General features: G+C 39.6%; 1 protein-coding gene across 1 annotated transcript; it reads right to left on the bottom strand.

Annotated features, from left to right (window-relative positions):
• Window positions 1–12,835: 12,835 nt before the first annotated feature.
• On the bottom strand, window positions 12,836–26,571 carry LOC134639882 (rab11 family-interacting protein 2). Its single transcript, XM_063491389.1, has 6 exons — window positions 26,411–26,571; window positions 25,122–25,698; window positions 21,713–22,119; window positions 19,677–20,031; window positions 18,729–18,789; window positions 12,836–16,053 (listed from the first exon to the last, which is right to left on the bottom strand). The coding sequence occupies exons 2-6, from the start codon at window positions 25,472–25,474 to the stop codon at window positions 15,829–15,831; spliced, it is 1,401 nt and encodes a 466-aa protein (XP_063347459.1). The 5' UTR covers window positions 25,475–25,698; window positions 26,411–26,571; the 3' UTR covers window positions 12,836–15,828.
• Window positions 26,572–27,035: the final 464 nt, after the last annotated feature.

Raw genomic sequence — 27,035 nt, 5'->3', positions numbered from 1 at the left:
GAGCATTTACATACACACTTTTTTTTTCTCCTGCATTAGTGGCTCAACACTACATGAAAAGATACAAACGGAGCTAAAACCTCCATGAGGGAAATCATCCAACAGCTTAAATGTCTTGGCAAACACGAAACATCCATTTAAAGAGCCACAATAAACAACTGCAAATATTCGCTTTGTGATATTTTGTCTAAAAAAATATATATATATGCACGCAGAGTGTCTGATACCGGTACTGTCGTTGACTAGATTAAATCAATTTTCCTGGCACGGAGAGGACAGCAGAGGGAAAGGTAGGACATTACCTTCAGGCATTTAAGTGGAAACGGGGTCTGTAAAAGCTTCAGCGAGATATTGAAGTGGATAAAGATGTAAGAAAGGGCCATTATGCTGCTGAGGTAAGAAGGGGGGGGGGGGCTCTATCTGTCTCCATCCCCTCCTCCTTCGCTCTTTACGTCTGCCTTGAACTTGTAAGGAGTTCAGCAGGACTGAGCCTACAGTCCAGACAGGGCTCTGGAATGCGAGTGCAGCTACTCAAGCCCGTCTGACCTGCCACCACACCAGCTCCATTTCACCGGGCTAACTTACCTATTCATTTACAATGGGACTTCAACTTTATCTCCCCTTGTAACACAACATTAACTGCCAAAGAGCTGGAAATGCATTATCAGCCTGCCTCAAAGCTTGGATTGCTTCCCTCATAAATAAGATCATTATACGAGTGGTAATCCCATTAAATAGATCATTTTGCAAATATCTAAATCCAATTAATAAAGTGTTTTCAGAGGGGGTGCAGCAAACAGCGCCTTTTAGAGAGCTGACATGCTGTGACTCCAGCTCTTTGTTCCGCACTCCCTTAGTACCAAGGGTGATATTAATAAATACAACCCAGAGTCTTACATACCCTTTGACAACAACAACAACACAAAAAAAAAAAAACTGGGATTCAGTTTTAGCATGTTCTGGTTTATCAGTAGGAAGAAGGATATATTTACTTAAAGTTAATTTGACTACACATTCACTTAAAAAAATGACCTCTTCCCTTACCTCTCACTCTGCCATGCACTGCAGTTGCTTGCATAATGTGCTTATAGGATGTCCTTATGCTGTAATCCTATAAAAATCCCAAGCTGGACTGAGCTAAAAGCTTTAAAATGATTGCCAGATGGTTTAACAAATTAGCCATTTATGGAATTAATTCAAACTTGTTTCCTAAATCATTACCATAACTCATCCGTGGAAGTGACCTCTAAGTGCCCTTTAACTTTTAGGCGTGTGCTCCTGCGCCGACTGTGTCACTTTCTCTGAACAATTAGTCAGAAAATAAGAAAGACAGAAAACAGTTCGACTAATTAATTGCTCTTGTACAAACTAACCATCTGCGAGTAAAGGAGGCATTAAAATCCTAAAGTAGATGCCCCTCAAGTGCTTATGTTTGTTCCACTGAACTAATAAAGTGCATAATCCGATAAAGGGTGATATCCTAAGCTTTGATTGTGCCTGAAGTGGTTGTTTTACCTTTGTGGAGCGCATCTGGCATGGTAAGAATGTTTTCGTATCTTTTCATGGTTTTTAATTGCCAGCTGAAGCTTTTAGGAAAACACTGGTGTGGTTAAATGAATTAGAAAACAGTGCCCCTGGGTGATGTTAACACATTGCACTCTCTCATCCAGCAAGTATGTAAGGCAGCCGCCAGTGAATGATCTACGTGTCTTTTTATATAGCTGTTTATGGTACAGAGAGAAGAAGACCACAGCTCTAATTATGGTTTTAAATATGTCTTTCACTATCTAGATAACATCTTTGTCTTAGAGGTTTGCTTTCATAAATCTGAGATTGTTTAAATCACACTTGTGACAGTTTCTATTGCACCTCAATTCTTGACATAAATCATCAAGCGTAATATACACCATATATACCACAAAAGCGATAAGCACAACTCAGTACCCTAATGACACTAGAAATATCACAGCAGTAATTTATTTCCTCATCTGAGCGCGAGTCCACAAATAGGGGCTGCTAAAAAAAAAAACACCAAAAAAAATGGAGGCTGAGGTTGGGGCCAGTCTCCCCCTCTTCTACATTGCCTTTCCCCTGTCTAATCTGCCTTTTTCTAATGAAGAGAAGGAAAGCGAGAACAGTGGAAAGAAAGATGTCAAGAGTGAGGTCGGCCGCCCCCCTCACAGGGTCAAACTCGAGGGGTTAATACCTGGTGTCCGACACTGCACATAAACTCCGCTGAGCTCATCACACTAATTAAACAGACACACATCCTCTCGGAGCTCCGATGGCCAATCGCTGCCAGCTAAAAAAGCAGTCCATTCATGGAGGTTGGCAGGGAGTACATGTAGGGTGGGCTGGGGAAATGCTACCTGCCCTTCCTCAGTTTGATTAATGTGAAGAACAATGGTGCTCTTGTGGCCTGCCAGCCTCACTCCACTTGGTTCTGGTTCACCGCTCGAAGAGAGGGAACTGCATGTTCCAACTTCATACCCCCAGACGAACCACCACCTAGCCTAACTTCTCTACTACTGCTGTTATCTCAAAACACCTCCATGCCATGCTAATCATGCTGAATACAATCGCTTCATATGTGGGATGCTGTTAAAATAGACTTAAAGCAAAACATTGATGGCCTGACGACACGATGTATATTACAGTATAGTTGTTTTCCATGTGCCCTGAATAGAGGATTTTTTCTTACTTGCTCTTTGGTTCACGTGACTTTGGAAATGCTGCTGTAATTAGGAGTGTTAACAAACGCTCTGAAGAAGAACTTGGCCAGATGTCATCAAGGGAATCCTGGTCCTGGAGAAATCTTATCATTGTTCTCAGCTACAGAAATAATGGAACAGCTTCAAAATTCAACAACAGTCAAAATCTAAACACAGTGTAACTGAAATGACCACGATAATTTCATTTAAACTTCTTTGCAATCCGAGCAACATCATCATTGGGTTGCTAAGGCCTACAGAAAGGGATTTGATATGACAAGCTGTTGCACAGATGAGTTATTCAAGTCTAACTTAAATGTCAAACACTTTGTTATTCAAAGGCAGTGAAATTGAAACTATACGGCAGCAGCTTTCCTCCATTCTTACATAGATCTTTAAAGTTGGCATTAAACTTAAGGTTTCCTGCAAACTAGTGTGACAGTTAATCATAATGATTATTTTCTTAATGCAACAATTACCAAATATGGGCAAAATCTAATTCCTCCAGTCAAATTAATATTTTCACCAACAAACAGTTGGACAATTTTTCATTTTTATCTTTTTTGCTTTCATAAACTGACTTTGATACTCTAAATCTACACTAAAACCTGACAACATCTCACTTCCTGTGCACCTTTAGACTCAAGCCGTACCAAGGCTCCACTCTGATTCACGGTTTTCTTGTAGTAGTTCTGCCTGGAAATGACTAAACCGACATTTATTTATATAAAAATGTCACGGAGTATTACATTACTATCTCACTTGTTTGTCTTTCCTCAGACGTAACAAGTGTTAAGTGAATGCATCACTCGGAAGTTAAGAGAAGTCAAGCTCTTGGTTTTGATGTTTCCACAATGCATTAGCTAGTGTTTTATGTGAGCCAGATCAAAGTTTTATCAAACATGTCAGCCCAATTTTTTTTCCTGGGGTTGCTGTGGAGAGTAAAAGACAGCCGGCAATTACATTCATGGGATAAAGACATCAGCGTCATCTCTCCGAGGAAGTGACAGCGTAATGTTATGGGTGTCAAAACTTGGGCGACATAATTAATTGCAGCACCTCCTGAACCCAAGACTTGTAGTTTTTTACCAGCGTTTGCCAATCCTCTGAGTTTCAGCAATATCAAAACAGGGAGACAAATTGAGCCACCTGCATGTCTCCAAAGCTTGACAACTCATCTCACTTGCAAATTGCGAGCGTTTTACCCCCCTACAAAGGAGTCCATAGAGGCTAGCGGGCTTCTCACCAGCCAAGGTTTGATAGGTCTTCATGCAGCTATGTGACACTTTGAAAACAGTGGAGACATTCCATAATACTGGAGGCTGGAAAAAGAACATGCACAGTCCTAATGATGATAGTCCATATGGCTGAGGCTGCACTGCTGGTCACACACTCTGAGCTGTTTGGAGAAGTGCTTCACAATTATCTGCAGTGAAGTTATATTTGAAAAACAAACCGTGATTAGTGTGCTCGAAGGCATGCAGCGAGGATTACGAAACACTGACATGTTGGTTTTGTGTTGCATAAAGTTTATGTGAGACTCGACTTTTAAAGCAAATCTGACTGGTTACAAGTCAGCTGAAAAGCTGCGTTTTAGGATTATCTATTTTAGAGGTGAAGCCAGTTATTAGAAAAAGACGTGTCAGTAACCTGTAACTATGTAAACCATGCTCTCATTGGTTTATTCTAAAGACACGTTAAAAGATTCCCCCGAAAATGTACTATATGCTAGTGATATACTTTATCTGGTGACTGATGATGCCATCTTTAAGGCTTACATCCAGTGCTAGGGAGCTAATGTGAGGAACTTGAATCAGTGGACACACTTTTGCTCATCAGTTTCCCAAAAAAATTTTATGAGCCTCGGAAGTAACACCCTTCTATATTTAAGGATTAATATCATCTTATCAGCCACTAAACTCACATGTAAATAGGGACATATTAACTGAAAATAAATGCTGAAATGAGGTTGTGTCTGTATACATGAGTGTGCAAGGTAAATGCTCGCAGTTACTGAGTGAAGACCCAACAGAGAGAAGGAGGCTGGAGACAGACATTTCAACGCCTTTCATTAAAACTTATTACTTTGCATGTTATGGTATTGTAATCCTCTCTATGAGCAATTTTGTAACGACATAAACCATTATTTATCTCAGATTAATTAGATTTAAGACCTTTTAAATCTCGTTTGGTGCAGAACGCCCATGGAGCTTCTCTTTTCACAGCAAAGAAACATCAATAGATCTTTCTTGATGATCACTTTTTGTAGATTAGAGGATTGTTATTAATTGGTCAATTGGCTAATTGTTATTTTTTTTCCTTATTAGTCGCCATGGAGGAATAACAGGCTTTCTTCAGTGACCCTCATTTATAGAACTGTCCTTGTCAAACATTTTGTATAGAGAGGTTTCAGTAAAATGCAAGCCAAAATCTGAATTATTAGGGCAGAACTACATGACTTCGTTTGGAGTGCTCAAGGCTGGTTAAAAATAAATAAAAGATCATGGATAATACACCTAACTCGTTTAGAAAAAATCTTATCACACACTGGATAATGTAAAATATTCATCTCAGCAGTCAAACTCTGAGAACATGTTACAGAGCCGTCTGTGGTATGTGTAGGATGAAGAAAGGTTACATTGCACGCACAAGTGGAAGCTCCCTGGATGTCTGCAAAAACACATTTGCAAATATGTGTAAAAGGAGAACCCCAGGAGTCACTGGCACTAACAATGGGAAGCCACACAGAATTAAATCCAGAGGGTATGCTTTTTGTTCTGACTTTACAAGTTCATTATTAGTTATATACTGCACATCTTAAAAAAGAAGTCAATAGACAAAAGAACCAGTATAAAAATCAGGTGACCAGTCCAGGAACCACAGGGAATGCAAATTAAATTATTTTTAGTTTTGTTCCCTGATTTTTCCTGGTGGCTCCTGGGATTACTTATGAACTATATTTCCTCAAACAAAAAATGCACCGCAAACCTGATTCTTTCCTTTCCAAGAAAGCAGAGGGGTTGGCAAATAGCTCACTTGTGACCAAAACCAAACGCTTTCTTTCTTTTCCCATGAGGTCAAGCAGGAAGGTTTGTGAGCAAAATTTAGCAATGTGTATTTGTCATCTTTGTGTATAAAAGATTGATGTCACATTTGTGTCACAGCACAAAGAAATGTGGCAAACAGCCACATATGGACTCAATTTGAGTCTTTTGACTGTCGCCATCTTGTTTTTTGGTGCCAGTAGAGACTACCTACATAAGCTAACACTTTGCTAGTTGCCTCTTTGTAATCAAATGGGTCACCTTTTTGGTCAAAGCTCTAAGTACTTATATCTACAAGAGCTGGTGCTAATTAGAAGGCATGAAGGTCCCATCTTATACTGATTTTGGTTTGGTTTTTATCACAATTAATCACTACGTATGAACTAACAAATATTCATGGTATTCTGGAAAGCACTCTAACCTAGATCCTGAAACTATTCCAAAATACTACTGTTGATAAACCTTAAAAATGTGTTGCTTTACATAGCAATGAAATTTATAGAAATTTAGAAATAATTATGTCAAACTAAATTGAAGGCGATCACAGGGAAACCAGTGTTAAATCTCTAAAATGTCTAAGCAAGCCTCAAATCAATAAGCAGACTGAGTTGTGGTTTATTAAAGTAACAGGTTAGAACTCACTATCACGCTGGTGTGCTGTGATGTCACATCCACCTGGCCATGCCTCCTCCTGTAAACTGTCCACTGCCATCATCTGTAAGAGGACCGGGCAACGCGTCTCAACAAGGTGCTCTGTGTGAGGCACCGTGAAGCCAGACTCTCTAAGACATTGGCAGACTTTGCTTAGCTCAGCCCAAAATGTGCAACACTCTCCCCTCAAACCAGGGCTTGTTTAGCTGCTGGCACATGAAGGCATCAGTCAGATGTATGCCAGCTGAGCTGAAGTGTGCCCACAGAGTACACACTGCAACATCACTACCAGTACTCGTGCCCTCACCTTGTCTACCTTGGCACTTTTTGAGTTTGATGGAAAGTGCCAGACAGCATATTTATACATCTTAATTAGCAATAATGAAGCCGGGTACCTGCCAACAATCTGTTGCCAGTAGTTACTGTGTGGTGTTGACTAGACTGTATGCCTGTTGTTTGCCTGCTACTCACATGAGAACTGCACAATTGAAATAGGTGAAAGGATCATGTGTTTTTCCTAAAGCCAATTAGATTCACTAACAAACACGTAATGATGATGGATATTTAACACTTGAGGATGGAGATGTTTAGTCTGAAAGGGCCTTTTACAACACGTAATAACTAAGCCTGTATCTATAGGACAGTAAAGCCTGCACCGTGCCTCAGATTTATAGCAGATTATGAATGAGCAGGAGATGGTTATTAGCTGTTCTAACTGTTTGTCACGCTGCAGATCATTCATTTTAAAGGGCCTGTCAGGACATGGTGAACGACAGCAGATTCTGAGGATGTTTAAAGTCCCTGTGATCTGAAGCCATGTTTGGATGCAAACATGTTTAGATCTGTTGGCCAAGATAAGTTTGAGCTCTGCACAGCCAGACGTTTTTATGGAGTTGTGAAAACAAGTTGCATGAATTTTCTTTTTTTTTAAACCGTGAAATAGGCTACAACCATCCTCCTGACGTCTGGATTTATGGCCTGGTAATTCCCCTCTGGAGTAATTTGGCTGGTACATCTGCAGCTTAGCAGCATTCCAGCAGAGCTCTCCTGTGCTGTGAAGTCAGGAGATGACTGATTGATTGATTGTATTACTCCAGTTTTAGCATGGCTTTGCAGAGCTATAGCAGTGAAGTTCTAATGTGATCTATCCAGCGAGCAGCCCGCGTGCTTTTGGGTTAGCCTGCTGTGACGATCGCAAATCATGGTTAGAAAGTGAACTTTGCAAAATACCACACAGTAATAACAGCAAACTGATAGACACTGTTTCAGATTAAAAGATGTTTAACTTAATTCCAAGCAGAATTATATGTAAGATTTAATGGTTACAAATTATAAACACAACAAGTGAATACAACATAGCGTTTATGGTGTGTTTTTCCCTGGTAACAACACGAAAATTCAATTATCAGAGTTCCTCATCACTGACTTGATGTTTCCACGTTATTTCTGATGCCAACTGCAGGCTAAAAATGATTACACGCAAACATGCAGTGTGCTGATGGAAGTCTGCAGTTTCCAAGTGCCACTTACTGCTGACGCAGCGAAGAGAGTTGCTTTCATAGCCTACAAAAAGGTAAGTCTAACATAAATAAATAAATAAGTAAATAAATAACAACATTAAAAATTAAAATGTAATAAAAGGATTCCAAGTGGTCCTCACAAGGCGCATGTTAATGTTGGTGTTATTGGTAAAATTAAAGTTTACCTGCTAAACTAGAAGTAGAAGTAATAGCTGATGCTAATCGGGAAATTAGCTAAATTAACAATCAATTAGTTATCTAGCAGCTAGCTATATTTACAGAATAATTTCACCAGATACTATACCGTCTGATGCGTATGTTATGACGCAGAGTTTGGTTGTATAAGCAAAATTATAATGAAATTAGATGAAATAAACTAAGGTTAGCTAAATCTGAGAGGAAGCACTTGAAAACTGAAGTACACGAATTCATTCAACTGTTAGAAATACAAACTTAAATACCTGATGGAGAAGAAAAACAGAGACATGCTTGAAAACATGGCGTGGGGGGTAAACTCGCCGGCCACTTTATTAGGTCCACCTGTTCAACCGCTCATAAACGCAAGTATCTTATGAGCAGACATGTAGACATGATCAAGCCGACCTGCTGACGTTAAAATCGAGCATCAGAATGGGGAGGAAAGGTAATATAATTAGCTTTGAACATGGCATGATTGTCGGTTGCCTGTATGAGTATTTCATAAACTGTTCTCTGCTGGGATTTTCCCCCACACATCCATCTCTGAGGTTTGCACGGAAGGGTCTGAGGGCAACAGTAACTCAAATAACGACTCTTTTCAACCGAGGTATGCAGAAGAGCATCTCTGAATGCACAGCACATCAAAGCTTGAAGCAGATGGCTACAGTAGAAGAACACCTGGGTGCCACTCCTTTCAGGTAAAAACACTACAATGACAATACACACGCCAAAACTGTACAACAGAAAACTGGAACAACATTGTCAGGTCTAAATACTTTAATGGTAAAGGCAGAATTTGTCATAAACAACATAATAATATGGATCCATCCTGCCTTGTATTGACAGTTGATGTTTTCTCGGGGATGCTTCATTGCCATGCTTTGGGCCCTTTAGTACCAACTGAGCATCATTTAAACTCCACAGCCTACCTGAGTATTGTTGCTGACCATGTCTGTCCCTTTATATAGACCAAAATCCTCTGAGGGATGTCTCCAGCACTTTGTTGAACCTGTGCACAAAGAATTTATGCAGTTCTGAAGGAAAAAGAGGATCAACCTAGTACTAGCAAAGCGTACCTGATAAAGTGTCCAGTGAGCGTATATTCAGAATGAGCTAATCCCAAAAAGGGGGAATTTGTTTCTAGCTTACCCACACAACTTAGTCTTTAAATGCAAACAACAATAAATCATAACAATTATAAAAATATTAACCTAAATTAAAATGGTTAGTGTTAACTGACCTAATAGCTGCGGGAATGAAGGATTTTAAAGTTTCTGTTGATTCTTCTTTGGGAAGTTCAGTTTAAAAGTGTCTTTATTATATTAGAGGTTAATATATGTTTATTTAATGTCACTGCATCCCTTTTGCAGTTAAATGAGTTCTCTTCCTTCACCTTCACACTTGCTTGCGCTTCACTGTTGATAGGTTTCTCTTTCCTCTGGTTGTCATCTGGCTTTGTTCACCTGATACCAGACGCGTGGCAGCTATCAGAGGAAGACAATGCCATCAACACAATGCTCAACACAGGGATCCACAGCGTGTTTGACACCTGATTTATCTCAAGCACCTATGCAAATTGTTAACTATCCAACAACAAAGGGTCCTACGCTTGATGAGCGGGTGGGGTCTGATTCTCTTGGGAGCTGGAGGGGGTTGACCTTGACATCTGGCCCCCGATCACGCAGCTAGTTCGAGCCAGCTGCCCAAATAGGTCTGGTTTTTCCCCTAAAACACCTCATCCATCTGCTGAATTTCTTGTCACATAAGTTTCTCCATGATTGCCTGAGGCACTTCCATTCACAGACGCGTGCAGGGTGACACTGATCCCCGCTTTGACGCCCATCCATATTTAAAGGGGTGCGCAGGTGACCTGTGGGTGGCCCTTTCTGGCACGCTGAGGGCACTCCTGCGCCCACAGAATCTTGCATAACACGTTTGTTAGATATTTCCTCAAATTACAGCCATATGATATAACGCACAATGAACTAATGGGGCGTCAGTCTAGTAGGCACTCAGATGACACGTGCCACCACCGCACAAAAGATGGGATCAGGGAAATTCAATCTGGTGATGAATGTGTAAGGATGACACTGAGCATGCCAATTAGCTTATAAATACATCAGGTGACACCTACATAAAGCCCCAATTACATGCTTTTTTTATGTCCAGTGTCTGTCAAGGCAGACTACAAGTTAATAAACATTAAAGAAAAAAATAGCTTTATTATGTATGATGCCACTTCTGTTACCTATAATTTAACATTATGGCATTATGGTGGTGTCTAAATGACAAGAGGCAGCTTAAATTTAGTCTCAAAATTCAGTGACTAAGCCAACACAGGTGACTGTGCTGCCATTTCTCCTGTAACATTTATTATATTACTGGTGTCTGTCATTTTCACTGTATGCAGCTTCTATTGTCAGCTCCAAGGTGGTGCTGTGGCGGTGTGGACTGGCACCTGGTGCACTGCTGGAGATGCACCGTCAGGCTGAGGTGACAAGGGAGAGGTTACATTTTAACCAGCTACGTGGCGGGGAGACAGGGAAGCGAACCGCCTCTTACAAAAGCCATCGGCTGGTAAACACCACAAGTGCTTTTCCCAAAAGATTTCACACAGCGCTGTTGCACACATAAGCAAATGAAAGTGCAGTTTTTAAAAGCAATCTCGCTACTCAGTTGTCAGATGATGCCACTTCTCTCTTTCGCCTGGAGGGCATGGGAATTTCTCCAGAACAAAGGGAAGCGACGCTTTGAGCAGGAAGAAAACAAAAGCTCTGACACAAATCAGCGCAATTAGAAACACTAATTGTAGTTCAACTGCCAGCGAGATCAGAGTTAATTGAGAGTGGCTTGTATTTTATCCACAGGACAGGTGTTAAATGGAAGAGACAGCGATCCACTTTATGGAAGATTTGCATCAGATTTGAGCTGCACTGATGGATTAAACAGATCTACTGCAAAAGAGACTCACAACACATAAAATCCTAATTTATTCACCATTACGGGCTTTTGATGCAACTCAAAAAAAAAAAAAAAATTAAGCAAATCACCAGTTTTCCTTACTGTAACTTTATTGAAAAGGACTAAAACAATCGTACCTGTGCCTTTCAAGCTACATCCAGTGAAACCTTGGGATTTAATTATAATAGTCATGGTAATATCTAAAAGTTCATGTTACAAACTGTAGCACATGGAGAACTGGTGCACGTTAAACTGCATCACCAAATTCTTATGAAGTGCTTTTGTTGGCACTTTACATACAGTCACCATTAACAGCATTACACTGTTATAATACATACATTTTCTACACCACAATGTATAACTACAATAATTATAAGAATAATAATAGAAAAAAAACATACATTCGTATCCCCAAACATCCAGGAAAGTTTTGCATATTTGCTAAAGTGTAAAGATTAAACACAAAAAGTTGATCTACCTTCACATTTGTTAACTATACAGTTTTGACTTAAATAGATTACAACATGGTCATGTGATGAGGTTTGATCAAAATGAACCCACTAGAACCCGATCAAGTGGATCAAAGGTTTCTAGATGAGTAAAAGCTATACAAGTTGGCTTGTGTGTAAGTGAGACATAATCAAAACATGTGGTCGACATGCAGGAATGACAAGAATTCAAACATCCATTTCATTGATTTGTAGCATTAGAAAGTCTGAATGAACTGTGAGACCAATCACACACACACATACACACAGACAGAAGTAGACCCAACACGTTTACATCAAAAAAGTAATTTTAGGTCTCCATCATGTTGGAGCCACTCATGTTTCATTGTGTTGGCCCCTGTGCATTCACGCCATTCACTCCTCTAAACTCGATGACGCTTTGCTAAATAGCGAGATCTTTTATAAACGCAGTCATCATTTCCTTCAAAACTGTGTGCCACATTACAAGCACCGTCAGGGGATTTAGCTGCAGCTTAAGTCTTAGTGTCTGGCAGCTCTATGTGGCCTATGGCAAGCAGCATCATATTATCAGTAAAAGACTACCAGGAGGAGGATTGTCAGATCCCCAACTGGAGCTTTATGTCATTTTCATCAAGAAGGAAAAAAAAAATCCCAGTGTATTTGCACTATTTGTTGGAACAGGGCGGAGATTTACCTACAACACATTTAAGGTGTACACTGATGCATATACACAATTAATAAACTTAAATTATGGTGGGGGGAAATTTTACCTTCAAGCATTTTAAGTGCTTTGCATATTCAGATTTATTGTATGAGAAACATTATGCAAAGAGCCAAAGAATATAGATGCAGATCTTTCCTTTTTTTGGGTGCAAAATATCCCTTTGCACTGTTGTTGTCAAACATAATTTCAAAATGCTTTTCATTTAGATTTGTGTTTTCATATGACATCTACCAAAGCACCAAATTATGTTAAAGCATAAAGCAAATGTATCAATCAAGCTAAAAGACAAACTGACAACCAAAATCAATTAATTTGAACTAGTCACCCCCAGTTTTCATTTGAACTAAACAACCTGAGGGTACAAATGTACTGACATTATATGTAATCTGAGAAAATATATTTTTGTTAGTTAATCGTCTGAACACAGGACCACATTAAAGACTTGGGAGTTAATCGCCCGAACACCACTCCCAGAAATTACGTCTATAAAAAAAAAAAAAAAAAAAAAAAAAAAAAAAAAAAAAACATGAAATAAATGATGAAAGTGAATCGCTTTTTGGAACTCAAGTAAAATGACACCTTCCCCAGGAAGCACAATTTCAAACATTTTACAAAATGTGTATAAACTCAAAAGCGCTTGAAGTAACATTGCGAGCGACTATATAAAATGTACAATAGAATTCGTAAGAGCTTGAAAAGATCAATGAACACCTGGCAGCCCACCAATACAGGCCGGTTAAAGTGGTTAGTAAAGCCTAAAACATACGAGCCCAGGATTAACACTTCAACTAAAGTTGGAAGGCAATCAGTGAGAAGCTTGTCCATCATGGAAAGTAGATTCTTAGCCAAAAAGCACTCGTGATTCCAAAAAGCTAATTCAAACACTGTTAGCATTGCAAAAAAACATACAGATAAAACATCAGATAACCATTTTCAATACAAAGAAATAAACCCGATGCCTTTGTCACATCATCAGACAGAAAATATCAGCAGTAACTTCTTGTCCATAATGTGTCTGGGTAAAAAGAAAAGGGATTTAAAAAAAACAAAAAACACAAGAGAATAAAAACACCTATGAAATGTTCTCTTTGGATACTCCAAATACTTTAAAGGCAAGCAAGGATCGATCACCTTGTTAGTGTACTGTATACATGCATTTCGGACTTAAGTATTTCAAAGTCGCCCGCAAGACATTCAGTAACAGGAGGTTTTGGCCTTACGTTCGCACATCCGATAAAATAACCACTTCCACAGCAGAAAGAAAGTAATAACTTGTGCATGCCAAAAAAAGTGTTTGACTGATGTGACGTTCATGAAAATGTAAGTTGTGTTTGTGTTGAAATTCCACAGATCTAGTGTAGCAGTTTGCCTCATATGGGATTTGGTATCATACAGTGTAAAGGTCAAATATTTCCAAGACTGCAAAACAATTAAAAACTCATAAATAGTACAAAAACCACTAAACAGGATAAGATGGATCCTCCTCATGGCCTCACATATCAAACATCGCCTGATGCAGATGTTTGATATATTGTTAAACATGGCAACGATGAGTAAATGACAGTTATGTGACTATTAAACATGTTTAACACTGTAAATACAGCTGAAATAAACAATTATAGATGTAACCCTAACCATCACTAAATGACTATACTACAGGTTGCACAGCCATAGACTGTATAAAAAAGAAAAATTTAGCCCTGGCTCTAAAATCAAAGCCAGCCACCATTTTTTGTTTTCCAATGGCCAGCAGGAGATCATTATATCATTAGAAAAATGTTTCTAATGTTTTAATTACCAACTTCAAGCCTGTTAAATCAAGTGTGGCATTTTTAAAAAACATTTTTTTTTAACTTAACCCTACGATTTATCAATTTGTTAGCATATGATGCCTTTTGATCACCAAGTTTGGCTTCAGAGATGGCTAAACAGCTGGAGCTGAAGTCTCAGAATGGGGGTTTCCACAAGCCAAAAGCTCTAAGTGACACCACAGTGGCTATATCCATCCATTTTTCTACAGTCTATGGCACAATCACACATAAAAGTGGCTTTATCCAAGAACAACCTTACTTAAGTACCAGCAGCTGCCCTGTAGCTGTAGCATTTGGTCAGGACACACGGATAAATTAAAATTAAGGAGCATGGTTTAACATAGAAACCCTAACCTTTAAAGTGAAATGAGAACAGTTAGCTTCTCATGGTTAACATGTTATCTAAATGGCAATCACTGGTTATTTACCCTGAAAATTATTAGTGAATTCTCATTAGCACCCCATAAAGTGGTAAGACACACAGTACATAGTGAATTTGAGCCTAAATAGGAATTACATATGCATGAATTTTTGTTTTAGTTACAGTTTTTTCACAATAGGATAGGTCGTGGGAGGGGGGTATGGGAATACAGTGTCGCTTTTAACATCAGGTACCTTACAAACCCATTGTAAATGAGCTTTGAAAAATGGATAAGTAAAAATGACTGAGCATATACCCACATGTGCAGATGGTAGCATTAACACAATCTTGAGCAAAAATAAAAAGTATGAAAAAGAGGAAGGCTGTTCAATCAGTAACAAAGAACTCCAAGCTTTTTTATCAAATCAACATAAAGAGAGGAGTTTTACTCCAACATGTGATTAAAATGTAAACAAGACCATTACCAGCAGAATATAAAGCATTACCTTTAATATGATTATTGCACTTAAAGTAAGAATTATCAACTCCAACCAGGGACTTTAAGAGCCTTGGTCAAAGAAAATTAAATGATAGTCATCACAATAAGAGTAAAAAATAAAATGTCAGTAACTGATAAAAGGAATGTGCATTTGTTCTTGAGGAGAAAAAAATGCACACCTCAGGACGTTAGAGACAAACCAGGCTTCCAGGAACTGTCAGCAAATTCTTACAACTATCTTCCAGTGTTTCTAGGAAAATCCATCAATCACTAAAGCTGAATGTGTCCACATCTGCACCAGGAGGCAGGCTGGGGACAAAAAGCTGATGCCGTGACGTGCACCGCAGTTTAAGTGGCAAGTTTTGGACTTGCACTTGATTGTAACGCAGTACCTACAGCTTCATCTTATAAACCTCTAGACCATCTCTCAGCAAACAGCACATAACTGTGACTACAGCATCTGGTAAACACGAATTTGGCAGCATTTGCACTGTAAGAGCTTCTCAGCAGCTGATGGCAACTGTGTGTGCAACAGACCTCTGTTGGTTTACAAGTACAGTACAGCTAAACATAGTTGGTGTGAAAAGATTTGATTTGACTTCAATAAGCTGAATGTCTCCTGTTTAAGTACCTAAGAATACACTCCAAGAAGTAATCATGAAAAAAATTATAACACGGAATTATAAGAATGCCAAAAAAGGCCAAAACCTGTATGACCTACATATTAAAAAAATAAAAAAGCCTAGAAAAACTAACCACTGAATAGTAACTCAATAATTGATCAGTTCTATTTGTTCCCACTCACTTTAACACCTGATAACGATTCATGAGCTATTGCTAAACCTTCATTAGTACCTTTTCATCCTGGGTCATTTTTTCTACTTTTTGGAAAGTTTGCCCGCCTTCTTTTTTGGCTCATAGGGTGTCCGTAGAATACTCGGTGTCTCCTCCATGACGCGTACCAGCAGGTTATCAATGTAATCCTCCAGTTCCCTGATGTGGGCATCTTTCTTTTTCACCACTTCTTTCTGTTTGATGAGTTCCTGCACAACCTCTTCAAAAGACAAGTTGCTATAGGCAGCCACGCTTTCCTGTGTCACCTCCTGAAAGTGGAAAACAAAGAAATGATCATGACCATGTTGTGCATACATATGTTTTGTAAAAGGGGGCTTAAATCTTTGACGATCGGGGCACCAATAAGTCTTTATGCTCCATCATTGCTGACTAATTAGGCTGTTTGGCACAGAGTCACATGTTTATCTTGTGTTGTGCTACTAATAAAGGCTAACTGAGGATAGTAGAGTTTCAGCTCTGACATGGTCAATGAATTCGGTAATAAACATTCTGATTTAACACTAGTGCCTAAAGATTTACTGTTTGGCTGTTACTGGCCTATCACACACATAATACTATCAGTGTATAAGCCATCTAACGTGTGACCACAGGAAAGTTTTTCTTTTGATCCTTGAAGAACAAAATGCAGAAACGGAGGCAATTCTCAATTGTTTCATTAAAGTTTGAAAGATGAACCTGACCCCTCAGACAACAGTCTCAGTGGACAGGTGGCTGTCAAGAAATCATTCTTGAGGAAAGTTATTATACAATTTACACAAGAACTGGACTGAAAATCAGAGGCAACAGATCTTATGGAGTGAGGAATCCAAATTTGAAATTTTATTTTGGTTGTAATCGTCATATATATGTATGGAAGTGGTCAGAAGAGAGGTAAGTGTCTACTGCAACCACTAAAGGAGGCTCCTTCATGCTTTCTGGTGATGGAGTCTGGGTCAAAACTGATAAAATTATGAATGCAGAAAGGTTTTTGTAAAAAGCTTCCCTCAGACAATTATAGAATAAAGGTGGTCATATCAAAAATTGACTTTCAAGGTTGTTAGAATTGCACAAATCCTGTTTTAACTTATACTGTATTTCCATGTATGTTTGCACATTTTTCAGTAAATCAAAAAATGCCAGTAGGAACATGACTTTTGGACAGTAACCTATCTAAAGGTGAAAAACAAGGACCCTATAAGGTCCCTTATAGCTTAACTACTCTATTAGGACTTAGCTTTGACACTACAGCACATCTTTGTCTTTGCTTTCTAGTGTTAAAAAACACATACTCTTTAATTCAAGACGACTCGGGCAAAAACTCCAAATAATCTGCCAGTACTTAACAATAAAGATTACCAAAACAATTTAATCTTTGTTTTGAGGGGGAAATGCCAGGCTGCATATTTCTACAAATAAAGGTCACGCTAATAAATGCCAAAATACGAATGCAACCCAAGCCCAGCTTTGCTCTTTGAGGACAATCTAGTTGGACAGAGCAGGGTGGTACAGTATGTGCAGATCATATTGCGCGGGTACGAGAGGAGCTGTAATCGTTTTTAATGAGGGACCACTTTATCGCTTCAGTGCTGGGCATCCTCCCCTGAACGGATAGAACAGCAAAGCCTTCACCCTGTTTAAAATACCACACTTATCAGCTTCCACTCCCATGCACCATTCAAGCCTTCACTGCTGGGTAAAGACAATGCAGAAAGAGCTGGAGCAGGACTGCTTACCAGGTATCTTATCGCTTCTAACAGCATAGAGGCTACTGTGGGGCGACACAAACCAAAATGAAATATTTGCCACAGAGATTAAATGTCCAACGTAAGGAGGGTTTCAGGAACAGAGCTCGGTAACCTATTCCTCACACAAACACACCTACCCCAAAAAAAAAAAAAGCCATCTCACTGAAAGATACTGCACTTAAGCCATCTGAGAGGGAATAAGAGAGCAGACAGCCATATGGAAGGATGCTGGTTTCACGTACAAGCATGTATGCATGCACACACTCGCTTTCCCTCTCACACGCACACACACATATATATACACACCCCCACGGCATAATAATCAGGAGCTTTAGTGGTTGGTGACAAAGGCCTGGAAATGACCATGAACTGGCAAAGTAATGATGACCATTTTTCTGCGATCAGTAGTGAGGAGAAGATAAGGCGCACACTTGGCATTCTCCAGTTGTGTCATTACAGTTTCTAATGAGCTCAGCTTTGAGAATCTAAAAGCTCAGTCCTTTGAAATCTCTCACTGCCCTCCCTCCCTCCTGCGTGTAGTTAATTAGGGCCTTGAAGCAGAGGAAATGGGAGCTGCCATTTCTGCGAGGCACAGCGGCATGCACGGGGGCACATGTGTGGATACCGACAGCCCTCAACACCCACAAAGAAAGGTGAGGAAAGCCATTATCAGCATTCTCCTTCTCATTTAGGCATCACTTCGGCTATTGCTCCCCCCTGCTCCTTCATCTATACCAGTTTTGCTGTGTAACAGTCTGCGAATTTTAACTACTGAACAACTAGCAACTACTAAAGAGTTAAAAACTTTATCTACAAATAAGGTAAAAATGATATCTTTAAGTATTTCTGTGCCCTGTCTCATAAAAAAACCAAACAGCAATTAAACAATCTGTGCAATACATCACTACAACTGACCTTACAGGCCGAAATTTCACACCACTTCAAACTATGATTAGATCGGACATGATGACCGATGTGTGCAGCTGCTAATTAGTTGAATGGCACGTCTGAGTTGTCAGGGGTCTCACAAATCAATGTCACCAGCTGCTTAAGAGTCCTCAATAACAAAATCTGCTCAGCATTACATATAAAATGTACACAAATGTATCTGTTGCACTTATTCTCCCTTTTTTTCCTCTACACTTTCAGCCACTGTCAGGTAATATGAAACTATATCACTTTCTAAACCATATTCTTACTATTTTTTTGTCCTTCTTCTTCTGGCCAAAGGTGATGTCGGGTCCGGTTAATTTTTTGTCACTGCAAAACAACCAAATGCAAAGTTAGTAATCACATTAAAGCATTGCACTCTGTATTTTAGCAGACTTTTGCAAATATAGAAGCTCTGATGTACTCATGTCCTGCGCTAGGAGAATAATAATAAATACATTAACAAGGAATAAATAATAAACTTGAAAACACCTTTTTTCACCCATGCACTACATTACAAATGACCGCTGAGCTAGTGTATGACAAAGGCAGCAGTAAAGATGATGGACTAGTGCCTACAGAGATAAGTGGTTAATTGGGTGGTCTATCTCTTCAGGGGATCTCATTACTATAGCTCAGAGGGCTCGGTTATCAAACCCAGGCACTCTAAAGAGCCACTAATGACACCTTCCACTCTGATAAACCAGAACTTAGCTACAGTGCTCACCAACTCTTTATGTAACACAGGAAAAAGATGTAACTGGCTCAGTGGAAATGTTTAAATAATATTTGACAACATAATGAGAAAGAGAGCGAGAGAGGGTCTATCAGAAAGTAGATTTCAATCAACAAGGTGTTGAGAACTTTACTGGAATGTCAAGCAAATATTCTGTGGAGCAGTGACTATTCCATTGGCATTCCAAGATGATGTTTTGGGATTTTGAGATTCCTTGATTGTGATGAAAAAGACACACGTAGCATGCTGCAATCACTGCTCTGCAGGAGCCAAACACAGACTTTGTCTTTGTTTTAATAAGACAACATACATTTTGTTTTTAAGTGTGTTCTCTTGTAAATTTCTGGGGGTTTTTTTTTAGAAAAAAACTCCCATTGTTATTCCTGACTGGGACAAGAAAAGAAAAAGTCAAATAAAGTGATGATGCCAATATAGCCAATAAAGCTAACTTAACCACAAATACAAACAAAAACAGGACAACCTGGCTTTGTAGTTGGAGCTGAATGGGTTAGTGTCTGCTTGCGAGTCTCCACTAAAGGGGTTTGGGGAACGCAGGTCTCCAGAGCTCCCTGAACGCCCCCCATTGCTGGTCTTGCGGCCTTCCTTCTTTCCTGTCACGCGTTCCAGTAGGCTGACCTTCTCCTTTTTCTCCTTCCGCTCTGGTCGGTCCCACAGCTGCCCGTGCTCCCCCTCAAATGGGTTGCGGTTGCGTGGGAGCGTGGCATACTTCTGTGGCAGGGTGTCAGTGATATCAGTGAAAGGGTCACCGTGTGCTTCGTCGTCCTGGAAGCCTGGCACCTCACTCTGGGAACGCCTGTGAGGGCCACCTGTACTTCCTAGAAGATAAATTAGAAATGTAATAAGAAAAAAATATGTTTTTTGGGGTTTTGTTAAAAGGGATTGGGTGAACTCAATTCATTATCAGTTTAGACATAGAAGAAATGATTAAAAAAAAACACTTGTACCATTCTTTGAGGTGGTCAAGCAGCCTATCCAATTAATATTTTATCAGCATTGGTTTACATGAGTCCGCCATACAGTTTTATATATTTTTATGTCTGCCCTTTAACCTCTACAACTGCATTCAGACCTTTACAACTTGAGATTGGTTTCCCCTCCACCTCAAGGCAAAGAAACTTTCAATATAAATTCAAACTTATCACAAGGTACTGATTATCTACCAGTGATTATCTATACCCTTAGTGGACAAGAGATGACTTTGATAATGTAAATCAGATAAATATGATAACTGTCTGACTGCAGCTTCACTTGGTAAGAATAAGAATTTTACTGCTTTATCACAAAACTACCACATTGCATCTGTGGAGTCCAGCATGATTAAAATCATAGATATTATATTTTTAAATATAATGATGCAGAAGTGTGCAAGTGAGCCACGATTTTCATTCAGGTTTGAAAACCCAAAAGAAGAATTTATAGGTAAAAGTGAAGCAGTAACATAAATAAGTAGCTGATCAAATCCAAATGGCAAACCCTGGATTGGGTATTTGTTCTTGAAAACGAACACCTCCACTCATTAACGAGTGTTTTTCTTTATGTTGCCATTGTGAATAAAATACTGTGTCAATATATAGAACCAGAAGAACCAGTGTGATCACAACAGTTAAAAACTAACTGCGGATAATAATACAAAGGTTTGTTTGGGGGGTGTTTTCCCCATAGGTTTATGTGCAGAAGTATTCTACTGTTTGAACCTCTTTCAGCAAAAATAAAGCAAAATATCTTTTTTTTTGTTATTATCACTAAACTTATTTTTCACTCTGACATGTTACATTTTAACAGCAGATTCTAGTGAACATCTCAGCCTTTACTATACGAATCACAACTACTGTTTGCATGAGTTACAGCTGCACTAACTTTGCAGAAAGAACTGGTAAATTGGAGACTGGTTGAGATGGAAAATTTCAGCTTAAAAACAGAAAATGACTAAAATGTCAAAGACTGACATAAATGGCCTACATTACTACCTTATTGAGTTGAGACTTACAGTACCTTATATTGTTAATAGGATTATATACAAGCAAGCATTTTTACAGACATCTACAGATGGCCTCTAGAAATTGCAACAACATCCCATTTTAAAATATAATAAAATAGACTAGCCCTTTACTTTCATTGTACATGTACAATGAAATTGTGGATTAACACTATAAGAGCCATATATTTGTAACAAACAAACACTAAAACATTGTCCTGACAGACAGGATGCCACAATGCACCACAGTGTCATTCTGACTATTCTCTATAATTTTAACACTTAAGATTGAGTCTTCACTGAAATATTTTGGATCCCAGTCAACTGCTTAAACCACTATCCCCCGTTCTTATAAACACAATAACGAAAATGCATCGGCAGCTTCAGTTAATATGGGAACTGGTTTTAAAACAGTATCAAAATCCTCTTCAGAGATCGCTCTGGCAGCAATAAAAGTATACCAAACCAAAAAGTGACAAATGTAACAAACTACTGTGAAAAACAGAAGCGTTGGTCCTCACCACTCTCTTCTATGGAGTTCATGGAATCCAGTTTGGGTCGAAAGTGGGTCCCGATGAGATCTGACATGGAATGCGCTGCAGAGAGTTTATGGGCCCCAGCGAGTAGCGGTCTCTTGACTTTTGTTTCAGGCTGGGATTGACGTTCTGGTGCGCCAGACTGACGGCTGGGCTCCGAATCACACACGGCGGACCGAGGCACGATGGCTGAAGAAGCGTCACCAAAGCCGCTGTCGTGTTTTCGACCCTTCACTTTGTCCTTAAGTTTGGAAAAAGGCGAGCGGGGCTTTTCCTTCATGGAGAGGTCAAACATGCTGGCCGTCATGTTGTTCCTCATGAACTGAATGCTGACTTGAATGCGACCTCGTTCTTTCCTCTTCTTCCCGGGCTTGGACTCCAAGGAATACCAGCTAAAAATGAGAGCGCAGGAAGCTTAAGCTGAGCAAATTCAATGAGACAATTTATATAAAAAGAGCAGGGTTTATAAAAATCCTCTGAGTTGATTACGCGTAATGCAACATAATTCAGCAAGACAGGGATACAAAGTCAGAATGTGGTAAAAGTCCTTACACGATCAAACAATATGACAAATGGAAAAATAGCCCTCATTCCTTCTAATGGGCTTTACATACATCTTTATGGCTACTACTGAAAAGTCTAATTTGAGAAGACTAATCCAAAGGCGACACACAAATGCAGGGGCTTAAATCATTTGAACTTTTTTATGACACATATGAGAACACAAATTTATAACTCAAAGGATAAACATTCTTTGCAAACTGAACCTAAAAAAATAAATTGTCTGCTGCCGAATAATACAGACCATTTCAGGCTGTTTTTTTGGCTCCTATTTGTTTAACCTCTCTGCTTTTTTCAACTGGAAGTAATGGGATTTATGCCTTCGCTCTGAGCGAAATAAAGTGGCATTTGCACAAATCTGGCCTTTGTTCAGAAATGCAACGACAAGCAATTGGGAAACTGCAAAGCCACATCGCAGGCTTTGCACACAACAGTTCATACATGCTAATGAGACACATCCTCTGTGTTAGAGGGCCTGTGAAGGAGGCCATTAGGAAACCAGCATCAGGATGAAACAAGCGTCAATATTTTCTCACTGCCTTTGCCACAAACATGGAATATATTCTAAAATGGGATGCTTTATCAGTATAACCAAGTCAAAAAAAAAAACATATTTGCTTAAGTGTATCTGCTTGACTACAATTACTGATATTTTCTTCTAGATTTAAATGAAGATTTATAGTACTCCTTGCAGTCTGACATGAAATTTGAGTTATCAATTCAATTGATTTTTTAAAAAAAGTGCTGGTATTGGCTTTATAAGAAATCACAGCTGCTGAACGCTATTTTAAGCAGTCTAGCTCGCATCCCAGAAGCCTCAGTCATGAAAGGCCTTGTTGGGGCCAATTCCCAGGCTGCGCGCCGTGCTCCGCCTGATCAGTAGCCACAGCATGCCGCTGCCGTGGGGCCGAGCCTGCACCTCACGTGTGTCTCAAGGCCAAGATAAACCTCCCTGTGCTTGGAACCACAATCCTCCCACTCTGGTCCAAGCCGCTGGGAAACTCCTCACAATCAACAAACACAGGTGTGCGATAATTATGGGCTGCCTTCTCAGATATCAGTACGGGCTTTCCTCCCCAATATGCCAGTTCAAAAACACTGCGGATGGGCCGTGGTGAACAGAGACCCACTGTGGAGTGTGGATATAGTATCGAGAGCCCTGGCATCATTGTCAAGTATGGCTGCGGCGTGGGTATTAGGCCAGCAAGTAACACGGCGATATCCGTTACAGAACCACTGCTGAAAAAGTGCACAGCCTCAAGGTGCATCAGTTGAGGCACCTAAATAAATAAAACCCGTTCACACTGATTATAACATATTGTGATTCTCCCAACTGATGGGCAAAGAGGAAGTCAGCTAATGTCCTTCCCCCCCGAAATGTGCAGTGAGCTAATTAACACCAGATCCAATTTGGTTTCGCAGTTCCTGTTTGCTTAATGTAGGGTTAAGAAATGTGTGTGTGTGTGTGCGTGTGTGTTGGACTTGTGAGGCTCATCAACCAAAGTTTAGCCAAATACAGCAGAGTCTCTCCAAGCTCTGATGGTTTACACTGTGTTAGTTTATTTGAATGTACATCTATACATCGATCTCTCTCCTCAAATCTTTTTTCAGTAACTTTAAAGAGGACAAACCTTATTCTGGCATGACTTTACTTGAAGGTAACCAAGCAGCCTTAACAAGCCACCCAATTATGACTCAGAGAGACGCCCACTATTGTCCACCAATATATTGGCATAGATAAATATCTGTTTCCAAACTGGAATGTATTTTGCGCCAAGAAAGGCACAATGCATAGAGGCCAGATTTTAACACGAGGGAAACTAAACTGTACAGAAACAAGCCAAGATTTAATCCCAGGTGTCTTTGGCTCTGAAGGAGAGACCATATTACATTCACACCTTTTAAAAAACAAAAACAAAAAATGGAGTATAGGAGTGGCTAACAAGACATGTTTGTCCAGCTCCACTAGTTTCAGTTAGGTCAACTGGTGTCAGTAATTACTCTAAAATAATCTCTCTGCAGCGTAGGCCAATCCATTGCTAAGCCTCAAACAATACAGTGTCATGAAGATGGAAAAAAAAAAAAAAAAGTACAACCAACATGTCCTTGCTAACTGAGCATGAAAGTGTGTCACTGGTGTGCTAAATGGTTTTAAAGTTAAGTGCTTCTGTTAGAGCATTTCATTTACTCTGCTCTTAAGATCAAAACACATGTATCTAATAAAGTGTATTTCTAAAGCAAGTGCACAAAGAAAATCATGTGGAGCAACAGGGTTGGGTCATGACCTTAATTGAGCCCACATTGCAGAATATAACACGCAAAAGACAGCACATTTGTGAAGTCTAATATGGCAGTAATACTTGTGGCAAATGTGACAAATAACAACTGACTTAGCTCATGGTGTAATCCACTTATGACTGGAAAGGCTGTGAAAATATTTTCCACTTCCTCTCAAAGGTCTGTCTCTATACCAACAAGACACTACAGACTAAAGACCCTGAATAATGTACATGTGATGCTACTGTCTAAGAACTATACTATATAAAAACATGCTGTATGTCCCATGATTTTTGTTAGTGTTAAAACCGCCCCAGGTCTTCTCTTAAAAGGAAACTATTGACCTTGCAATGACTGCAAAAACTGCTAACAGTAGTATTTCTGTCCCAGAAAATCTGAAGGAATTATATTTTCCAAAAAGTATATATACCATAAATATCAGAGAGCAAAAATACATGCTTATAACAGAAGTACCTCATTCTTAAGTACTTCTCAAAGAACCATTGTGACATTTTGTGATATCTAATAGACTTTTACAGTTTTTTTTAATACTTACTCTGTTTTCTTTCTCTCCTTGTTATCAAAGATTTCATTAAGATTTATGCACTTCTGACCCAGAAACTTGTCCATCCCAACCAAAGAGCGATGCATCACTATGAGGCAGAGTTCATACACTTCTGGGTTGCCCTCCAAAAGTAGGCCAGGTAATTCAAAGGAGGCTTCTTCTCTCCACACAGGGTTAAGGGTTTTCTCCGCCACTGATGTTGAGTACTTCTCCTTGCCCAGCTGGATGATAGTGTAGGCATCATTGGTGCCATTTTTGCCTTTGGCCTGTAAACCAGTTGCTTGAAGAACAGTGGCTTGGACATGGGTTGGAAACCACTTTTGAGACTGCTCGCCCAGTGACATTGTAAGCACCAACTGTTAACTGAAATCCATTCAAAATAAAGTCAAATATAATTTATGCAGCAGTTTTTTTCAGTGAGTGCGACATGCAAGAAGCAGCAATCATGATTCACTATAGTTTGATGTCAGCGTTTAGCAGCACTTTTTACAGTGGACCATAAGTTTGACAAACTGAGCAAGTCTCATCTTCTGTCAGATCACAGATGTCCAAGCCACTGCTGAGTCATCTGCAAGAAAACAGAACAGAAAGAAACAGGAAAACATCATTATTTTTGCCAAGAACGAAAGCCTGGCTTATGAAGACACAGAACTGATATTAAAGCAGGCAGCCTGCTAATAATTTGATGGCAGCCACTTTGGAAGTAATACGGCTAAGCAGAAATCACATTTTGCACTGTATGATTTGCACAATATCTTTAAATATATGTCCCTAAGATGGAGGTTTAAGGCAGATATTGGTGATCTCATCCAGTGACACATTTTGGTGTCATTGTCACTGAATTAGTGAGTCACTCAGTGGGATATGGAGCGACCGTTTCATGTATTATTTTCAAATTAGTTTAGACTGAAAATAGAGGTTTTGACTGAGATTAAGAAGCTGTGCACATATTCAAGTAAAGCAGTCATGGGCTGTGGCTCTAGATAACTCTAGATGACGCATTGATGCAGGTATACATGAAAGAAGTGGTGTAAGTAGCCACGTAAGTCACATTAAGATGCAATGTCCCTTTAAGTGAGCGTCTCTCCACAGGTTTGTCAAAAGTAAATATTACTAAACTGATTACAACAATTAAATGATGCGAGGCAATATTAAATTGTCACTTTTTCGTAAGGCTTTGTTAGGGGTAAATTCAGTTAAGACTGGAGGACAACGTTAGCATTATGCGGCTAGCTGGTGGGCACACAGAGAGCATCACACACAAGCACACAGCTTCTTACCTCGGTGTCATTTTCACCAACACCACACGGACATTCAGCGCTTCAGCTCGGCACAAACTCTTCCCACAAACACACTCATGCGACACTTTCGGCTAATCTTCGCTGAACTTGCTGTTGTTGTTGCAGTCCATTACTGCTCACTGCTGACGGCCAGTGGCGAGATTTACTTCCTAGTCTGACATCACTTCCGGCTCACCCCGGTGAAAGTTGAGGTGTCAAAATAAGGTGATAGCGCTCGCTCGCGCGTTCTAAGGGAATTAGATAAGTGAAGGAATATAAAAAAAATTCAATGAAAGCTGCTTAAATATCCAAAGGCGAAGAAAAAGCTAAAAAACAAAAACAATGCAGCATAACCGAAGAATGTTCTCCATACTCGGTACTGGTGCTGGGTTGTGGGTATACTGTACAGGTAAGCAGCAATGACAGGATATATAAATATGTATACATTTCTAGCAAACACACTTTCTGTGAGATATTGTTGCGCATGTGTGTACACAGCGTGCGTGTGCTCGCGCATTTTCTTGAGAGGTAAATCATACAAACATGGGAAGTGCTTTTGTCTCATGAGTGGGACATGGAGGTACCGATAAGGGGTTCACTTGAATGAGCACAGACATGCTTGTCA

The sequence above is a fragment of the Pelmatolapia mariae genome, linkage group LG13, assembly GCF_036321145.2.
Source record: "Pelmatolapia mariae isolate MD_Pm_ZW linkage group LG13, Pm_UMD_F_2, whole genome shotgun sequence".
NCBI lineage: Eukaryota > Metazoa > Chordata > Actinopteri > Cichliformes > Cichlidae > Pelmatolapia > Pelmatolapia mariae.
This window is presented reverse-complemented; position numbering and strand designations above follow the sequence as displayed.